Raw genomic sequence first — 9386 nt, 5'->3', positions numbered from 1 at the left:
GGCAGCACTGGCCATGGGGTGGGTGAGGGACTGCTTTTCCCCGCACTCAGCACCAGCTTTCCTGCCGGCGAGCAGGGGGTTGGGGCTGTGCACTGCCTCCCACCTGTACTGCAGGGCTGGGGGGCACTGCAGGTGAGTGGGCAGGGAGCCAGCAGGAGCACAGGGCCAGCACTGGTGAGGCCCCGGAGCAGGGTAGCAGGAGCGTGGGGTCCCAGCTGGCAGGGGCTCTATGGATGCAGGCCAGCTCCCCCTCTCCCTGCTGGTGCAGCCCAGCCTGGCCCCACAGATCCCTGCAAACCTATGCCCTGCTTTGAGCCCCAGCGGTGCTGATCCTGTGACACGGCACCAATGTCCCAATGTCTTGGGACCAAAGACATTAGTCCCAAGATGGTGAGCTGGGGGCGAGGCACCTGTCAAGGGGCGGGACTACCAACGCAGCCCTCAACAGCCTGCCAAAACTGGATAAGTGGACCTCTGCCAGAAATAATTGCCTGCCTGTGTTATACCCATTACACATGCTTATTTTATTTGGTAGCTTACATGCCAGAAGCCATTGTATGGTTATCTCTTCTAGGACTTTTTCTGACAGTGGTGTGTCTGCAGATGGACCATAAGTACCATATATAGGAATTTTATGATAAAATTCACCAGTGTAGTCATTTTCTGCTAATTTGTCTGTCAGAAATGCAAAATGCTTATAGGCCTGTTACATCGCAGCAATCATCATAACCCACATTTGTGAACATGACAACCTTTGTTTTCAGGTTCAGTCCAGTTTACTTGGGGATTTCAGTTAAAATACACAAGTTGAGCACAAGAGGCAAGTAGCCCTGTAATTGGAGCCGTTAGGGCTAACTCATACTATGATTCCTCTTAGTATGTTTTAAATTCCCACTGGCTTAGTTTAGATTGCTAAATTATATGGAAATTATTTTCACAACTCTTTGATTTAGCTTAATGCTCTCATACTACTTTTTCTCCTATCATCCGTATTGGATTAAAATATAGCCCAGGTGGTATTTAACTTGAAGGTTTTTAAGACCCCAGCTAGACAAAGCCTTGGCTGGAATGATATAGCTGCGGATGGTCCTGCTTTGAGCAGGGAATTGGAAAAGATGACCTCCTGAGGTCCCTTCTAACCCTTATTTTCTATAATTCTACGAGTAAGGCTTTAAATAATTTGTCCTTTATTATTGCTTTTGATTTCTTAAGGTAATGGAAGGGGAACTTTTACTTTGTTTTCCTAATTTAGAACATAATCTTGAAAAGTACCCATATTTAAAACCTAGAAACTCAATATGGAAGTACAATAGCTCTACTAAAATTATCAGGGTCGTTCACAATTGAAATAAGTATGTATAGGTCTGTGTATAAGTTAAGCACCCCATTTTAAGATGCACTGTTGAAAGATGCATATTCAATGGAATAAAACATGCCTCAATATCACTATTTGCTACTGTCTCCTATTCTTGTTCAGATTATTTTACATTTGCCTTTTCCTGTACAGCACTATAAAATTTAAGATTACCAAACGAATCTTGTATTAGCAAAAGGGAAACATTTGCAGTCAATGCACCATATTCCTGAGCAATTATAGTTTCTAGTAGAAGACACCCAAGGACAAGAAGAGTAGGGAAGGGAAGAAAAATATTTTTAAAAATAAAATTGAGTTAAAACATGAAATTGAGTAGAGACCACTGTATTTCAGGACTGTCCTTTCTTCTTTCCTTGTCCACCCCCTGGGCTAAGATCACGTATAAGGCGCATGCTCACATACAAATTGCTGTAGTGGCAACTAAAGCATCTTATTCATTATATAGAAACATAAAAAACAAAAAGGCCAAACATCAGCAGCTCTTGTGTTTAATTGAATGGCTTCCATATTAAAGTTGAACAATGAGGTTCCAGAGGATGGCCACCCACATGATCTGGGGACTACAGGGCAGACCCTACAATGACAGACTGTGGGACCTGAACCTGTTCAGCCTTCACAACAGAAGGCTGAGGGGGGACCTGGTGACAGTCTATAAACTCACTACGGGGGACCAGAAGGGTTTGGGAGAGACCTTGTTTCCCCTAGCGCCCCCTGGCATAACAAGGAATAACGGCCACAAGTTGTTGGAGAGTAGGTTTAGATTAGACATCCACAAGAACTACTTCACAGTTAGGGCAGCTAGGATCTGGAACCAACTTCCAAGGGAAGTGGTGCTGGGTCCTACCCTGGGGGCTTTAAGAAGAGGCTTGATGCCTACCTAGCTGGGATCATTTGAGCCCAGTTTTTTCTCCTGCCCTGGCAGGGGGTCGGACTTGAAGATCTATAACGTCCCTTCCAACCCTACTTCTATGATTCTGTGAATATATAGATGCAATTCAAACTGTTAAAAGTAAAGTCTGTACATTCATTAAAAACTCACGTGAGCAGAACCCAGACAAATTTTTGTCTAACCCCAATTTTGATTACACCGACTCCTGAGAACCTGTCTTCTGTTCCCTTTTAGATGGTTTGCATTAATGAATATCTTAAAAGAGGAATGGTATAAATGCTTTTCGATGCTTTGGATAGGAGCTGAATGTGGTCAGGTAGAACTCGTGGCACAAAATGGCAGCCAATGCCTGATTAAACAGTACAAACATCACTACAAGCCACCAAGTCAAGTTGTAAAATCCAAATGTGATGGCTAGGGAGACGTATATTAGGAGTTCTGCAAAATAGTGCGGGCAGGAGACCCTCTCAAACCAGTCTCCAAAAGGAATACTGTGATTCAAACTTACAACGTTTCCTGCAATTAAATAGAGGGAAGAGTTAGTTGATAGAATATACATTAAATAAACTTTAAATGTTAACTCATAATTATGGTGTAATGACAAATACAGGCACTTCCCACAGAGTTCAGTGGGATTTGTGGGTGCTTACCACTTGGCCTTAAAACACTTTGCTACCAGTGTTTGAAAGTACAGATTGAAATAATTACACTGTAAGCACAGAAGTGGGCATTTTTTGTTTTGGATTCAGGAAGTTACTCAATGCCCTTGAGCTACAAAATGCTCTTTTGGGTTCAACATTCATAAATGAAAATAATAAAGGGCACTGCAGATTAGTTTATGTTTTCAAAATGTGTTATGAACCCTTAAGATTTATTTCATTCTAGGATGCTAAGTTTTAGAACTTTGTTTTAAACTTTGCATGCTGCAATTAACTGGATATTACTGCTTACAAATCTCTTCCACACACACAGTGGGAAGTCTTATACGCATTCCCTTCACTGTGTGCATGGAAACAGTGTTCATTGTGACAAATATTTCTAACGGGAAAAAATAAAATGCATTAACAGCTTCCAGATGTGAAATATCTCACCCGATTTATTTTTTCTAAGCTTAGCTAGAATCACATGACATCTGTTGTGATGAATAGAAGCCCAAATGTACAGTGTAATTCCCAGGATGTGATACCAGTGGATTTGCATCCAAAGGCTATTCCCTGAAATAAATAAAAAGATGGTTCATGACTACAAACTAGAAGGAAATGCATTAACCCCCATACAACTACCTGAAAGCACTAGACACACACCTTTTCATATCCCAAGAGCTTGTCCCAGGGCACTGTGTTCTCCCTAATGTCCTGATCTGTGCTTTTAAGCCTTGCTCATGCAGACTATGAACCAGTTGATGATTAGAAATAAGGGATAAAGCACATTACAAAGAAGGTAGCTAGGACCTTCATATTCTATTTGTAGTCTAACCAGTTTTTCACAGCAACGGTATACATAAGTTAAAAAAAAAATAGTGTGGAGAACAAAAGATACTCTACAGATCATCACAAGTGGCTTAAAAGGCCAAAAAGTTCTGCATCTAGTACAGTCTCCTTTGGAAGAGTTATCCATAGGGAAGGCACGGCTGACTTTTTGAGCATTTTGGTCCAGAAGACACCTGCATGGCCAAGCAAATGGTAGCACAGCTGTGGAAATTAGTGAAATGTGCTGACAGAAACTGGTATTCAAAGCTCTGTAGTATTAGTCGAGATGTAATTAGCCTAACTAGCAGATTGAAAGGACACAACCTGAAATGTGTAGCCATCTGGAAAGTACAAAGTGGACGGACAAAGAGGTTGGCCAACAGAGTTTGTCAGGTTCATGGTTAAAGGAAGGTCTCCAGCAGAAAAGAAACTTCAGCTCATAGTAGCTGTCTAGCCAGGAAAATGCTCAGCTTTACTGAACTAGTGTCAACTGAGTGCTCTTTCATAAGGCTGAAGCATCTTGTGGCAAAATTGTGATATATCTGCCCTGAAAGCCTATGGGACAAGGTAGCTTGCAGGGAACAATGGCACCCAACTATATGGCAAAGAAATACATGTAGACCAGGCACAAGTATAAAATATAGGAGCAGTCACTGATGGACTACATTAGGCATTGGTGACCTGATAAAATGACACATTCTAACTCCAGTAAGCCCTTTTATAGATTTCATATACCTTCTTCTCTCTTATGTAGGCTAGGTATGACTTTCCTCTCTAGGCAAAAGGTAATCTATTTGGCACACTATCAAATTTCCACGTATACAAATCCTGTGAAAGTACAAGCGAGTATAAAAAAGAGAATGCCATTTAAATAGTTCTAAGGAGGTACTCACCATTCCTGACACTAACTGGTACTTGACATAGCACAGTTAATCCAATGCCAATATAGTAAGCAAGTCCAAAGCAGTAGTGCACAATATGCATGACGCTATTGGAGAACACGCTGATGCAGATGCACTCTGTGAGTCTTCGAAGACTGTGCAGCCAAAACAGGAGGAGAACCAAGAAGACAGACAGGTGCTCATAACCTATAATCAAGCAGAAATGAAAAGTCACAAACTTGCTGTCTCTCTTCATAAATCTGAATGCCTTTGAATTCCCTAGCTAGAATCTCTTAGCATTTAGGCTCTAAATCCTTTAACATTTCTGTATTAGCAAATCTTACCCTATTCTCCAAGCCTGAGTTGTTCTTTTACTCAAAGTTTGGGAGAGCAAAGCAAACATCCTTACTTCTGCAGTTCTGCAAGTGGATTGGTGCACCTGCTGTTGTGCAGGCAGGCTCTGATCCTTTCAGAGTCCTTCCAAAAATTGAAACAATAAACCATAAGCAGACTTGGGTGCCTGTAGCCCTGCCTCTGCTTTGTTGGGAGTCCCTCAACCAGTATTCATAACATAAAACAATAACCTTTAGTCCAAACAAACAGAGTAAAGTAAACCTTTAGCCTTTTCCCAAGCGGCAGGAGTTGGCCCTTTCCTAGATGCAAGCTCTGCCGACCCTCAGTCTGCCTTCCTATCAGCAAACTGCTCCTTCTCTTGGGCTTTTAACTGACAGCTGATCACCTACAGCTGGATTCCTACCCCAGCTATCTGCCTCCCTTAAACAGCCAGACAACACTGTTTCAGGTTCCCAGACTTGTGACTTAAGAAAAAATGTAGTCCAAGCAAAGAAACTCTCCATCTACTATATATAACCTCTAACACTGGGCTGTCTACCTTATTTGGTCCCACAGCCTGGAAGTGGCTCCTTGGGTGGCTGACCCACCCCGAGCAACGGGGCAAAAGTGTCTTGTCTGTGTGGCTTATGGAAATCTGCTCTCCCAACTCCAGAACACAAGGGAGGAACACTGCGAACACTTGTGCCCCCCTGCCCACCCTGGGTTGTTAAGTTGTACTGGCGAGCCCCAGGGGCCGCAATTCAACCCACCAAAGGTTCCATTCAGCCTATGGACCACCAGTTGGAACTCCCCGATGTTATATATGGAGGGTTTGGTTACTGACTTATATCTGCAGCACCTGCTCAACCACCAAGGACCAACTTTTTCCTCTAAAAGCAAATCTTTGCCCTGCAGTGAGCGTATTTCCAGGGAAAGGGAGAACATGCGTGTGTATCAGGGCACATGCTGTTGACAGTAGCAAAAGAGCAAGAAGACCTGAGTGAAAGCAAAAGAAAGTAACCATTACAAGTGACTTTTTGCTCATTATGTAAAAACAGTTTTATACTGAATCATACCAAAACCACTTGGAACCTAGTTTATACGTTATATAAAACCCCCCAAAACACTCAGGGATGAGTAGCTGATACATTCTCCAAAAATAACAACACAGCAGCAGAGTAGAGAGGTTCTGCTTTCCGAGTACTATTAAGCATGTTTGAACTACTTGCCCTGGTTCTGTGAAGACCCACTGAGAACACTGAGCAGATCCCGAAGCCAAACCGGGAAAGGCCTTTCTAGGAACAAAGCTTGAATAAGCAGGAGCAGCAAAAAGCCATTCCAGGTCACAGAAACCACATAGAAGTGAGTAAACCACCTGTGGAAAGAAGCAGCAGCAGCATTAGCAGTGTTCTTCATAACACTCCTTACTTCAACACTGGAATTCAGTTCAAGGTTCTCAGAGGAAAAGGTCCATTCTCTTTTGACCTGGCCTTGAATGATTTAGGGTCCAAGTCCCAGTTTATGGAATTAGATCTACAAGACATCCACTACAGCCTAACACAAAACTGTCTTCCTAGTTAAAGGTTTGCTTACAATAATAATATATAATCTCTCATCCCTGCTTATAGTTATCTCAGGTACCTGGAATAGAAGAGGACTGAGTGGGGATCATACAAAACTTGAGTATTCCTCAAGGCTTAAGAAATAAATCACAGATCCCTAAGTGACCATGTAATGCTGTTTTTTAAACCCAAACAACTAAAAGGCTGACAACAATAATTTTCACTGCACAGCTGTAGGCCTCACTGAAACATTGATCAATATATATAGTACTCACATAAAGGGTTTGCTAAAAAATTGGCCAGCATAGTCAGGACCAGAAAACCTGACCAATGGCATGTACTCCTTACGTAAGCATAACCTCGCTTATGGGCCATATGGGCACTCCTGCCAGAAGCTAGGAGGAGGAGATAGCTGTACAAGTTGTAGGATCTCCCAGTACCTGCATGATCTGACTAGGACAGAAACGTCCAGGCCAGGATGTTGAAAGAGGCCAATGATACAGGATGATCTGAGATATTCAAGATGCAGACAGAATGCAATATGTAATTTGTTTTGACAACTGTATAAGAGGAGGGCTGAAAAGTATCTTCTCTTCTGGACATATGTCTAAAAGGCTCCACCAGTTGCCAGTTGCAACAGTCTTTTGTACAATCACCCACAAGCCTCGTGTACTCCAGTGTTTGGTCTCTTTCCAAATACATGAGTCTTTATATGTACTGCAGAAAATGGGAGAGACCTCTTAACAGGCATCAAGGCAAGACTGGATGCCTTTCTGGAAGATATGCTTTAGTCAGTCACAAGTTACTGAACTCAACAGAGAGGTAAATAGGATTTAACAACCAATGTTATACAGATGCCTTTATAGTCCCTTTGCCCTTAAAAATAATAAATAATAATGAATAATGAATAATGAATAAAAAATAATAATAAAATGAAAAAAACCCGACTCCTGGCAACATCTGCAAAAAGATATATGTATAAGAGTGTGCTCAGCTTCCTTTCAGCTCTACTCCCAGGATGACTATACCAGCAGAGCTCCAACAGTGCAGTCAAGTCAGATTTTACATAACTTGAGAACATATTAGATCCTACAAGGGCTGTACAGGCTGCCATTCGCACTTGATAACGTCTATGTTTTTTTCTTAAATGAATGACTTTGGGAAATCATGCAGGAAAGGGAAAGGACTTCATTCTACAGTGGCAAAATCTTGGTGTGTAGAACCTTCCTAGGAGTTATTAAATGAGACCTTGAAAGTAATGGGAGCAAATGAAGCAAGTTACTCCCAGGCAGTTAAAGCGGGAATGTTTTGTCACATTGGCAAGTCTCAGAGGGCAACATTAATGTCTCTGGATGGACAACAGGTCTTCTAGTTCAGATTCCATGCAAGAGTGCTAGGCTGATATCCAGTGTTGACACCATCTGGGAGCAGGGTATCAGCTACTGAGAATGCAAGTGAGAGCAAAAGAGAGCACACTGTAGGATGCTGATAATTCAATCAGCAATAATCAAACCTACTAGCACGGAAGCTAAAAGCCTCAGTGTACAAACTGAAACCATTTGTGCCAAACCCTTGTTGGCAGTCCTAGCAGGTATAAGATTCATGTCCTTCTCAGTCTAGTCTCTGAGCAAACAAAACTGCTGCAAAGTATTTGCTATGTAGCTTGTCACAATAAAATAGCACTAATAGCTTAACCAAACAGAATCCAAACTGCTATGTCTGTTCAGAAAGGCAGCTCCTGCTTAACCTATCTTCAGGTCAAACTGAATTTTAATCAGCTCTGGGCAGCTGACTCTGGCCAGTAGGAAGTACAGGCACTGTTACATGTGCTCCAACATGTTCCAATTAGAATGCATCATAACAGACTGGATTAACAGAGTCTGCTGGAGCGCTCTAATCCGAGCGTGCTACAGCATCTGGTGTATTCAGCATCCCCAAGCTTCAGAATAGTCGCAGGAGCTCTTTAACTAAAGCTTATTCAAGAAGCTTTAGTTAAAGTGTCCTGCTGCCATTTTGAAATGTGGGATCATGAATACACAAGATGCTGCCGGTGTTTTACTCAGAGTGGCTCTTGGCAGCCTCTCTAATTAACCCTCCCCCACCCCTGCAAAGCATGTGTTCAGACATCGCTTGAACATATAAGCATTAGCTTAATTTCTCCCAAAGGAAACGCATCCTCCGGGAAAAAAGGTCTTCCAGGCTGACACCTGGGAAATCTCCCTTGCAAGTTTCTCTTCCCAGAATGAATGCCTATATACATTAGTTGATTTTGGGGGAGAAGACAGGGAAGGGAGAGGGGACGCCAAGCACAGTGCACTCCACTGCAGCTTAGTCAGGTCTCAGAAGCTTTATCACAACAGGATGAGGCAGCGGGCTGGGCAGCTGGTACACCAAGGCCTCATCGCTAGGTGGCAGCTAGGTCTCTGCAGCATGCCACGAACCCGACGCTTTGAAGGCGAAACTCCTAGTCGCAGGTTTCACGTGGAGCCTCACAGCGCTCGGGGCCCTGGCGCAAGGCCGGGGCCAGGCAGCCCCCCGAGGCCGGCAGCCGTCAGGAGCCTTCTCAGCTCTCGGGAGGCAACACAGGGACGTCCCGGGAAGGGAAAGGAAGGCCAGGCCCCGCTCCCCCATCCCTCCCCGGGGATGAGCCCGCCCTACAGGCCGAGCAGCCGGGGACCCTGCCGGCGCCGCCCCCCGCCCCGCACCTCTTGGGCACGGCGCCGAGGCGGAGCCAGGCCGGGCCCGGCCCGCAGCAGCTCCGGGTCTTCCCGTAGCGGAGCAGCCCATCGAGGACGCCCAGCCCCGCGCCCCCCCGCACCAGCAGCGCCACGAGGAAGGCAGCGGCCAGGAGCAGCCAAAGCGTAGCCAGCGGCGCCG

General features: G+C 44.1%; 1 protein-coding gene across 1 annotated transcript; it reads right to left on the bottom strand.

Annotated features, from left to right (window-relative positions):
* Window positions 1–2507: 2507 nt before the first annotated feature.
* SRD5A3 (steroid 5 alpha-reductase 3) lies at window positions 2508–9384 on the bottom strand (the record flags this gene model as incomplete). The annotated part of the gene is made up of 5 exons (XM_019525865.1): window positions 2508–2780; window positions 3356–3478; window positions 4627–4821; window positions 6177–6322; window positions 9215–9384. Coding segments are annotated over 5 exons (894 nt in total), but the record flags the coding sequence as incomplete, so codon positions are not given.
* Between the last annotated feature and the right edge of the window lie 2 nt (window positions 9385–9386).

The sequence above is a fragment of the Gavialis gangeticus genome, unplaced genomic scaffold, assembly GCF_001723915.1.
Source record: "Gavialis gangeticus isolate Ggan-Ray unplaced genomic scaffold, GavGan_comp1, whole genome shotgun sequence".
In the NCBI taxonomy this organism is placed as follows: Eukaryota; Metazoa; Chordata; order Crocodylia; family Gavialidae; genus Gavialis; species Gavialis gangeticus.
The sequence above is the reverse complement of the archived record's forward strand: the minus strand, read 5'-3'. Positions and strand labels throughout refer to the sequence as shown.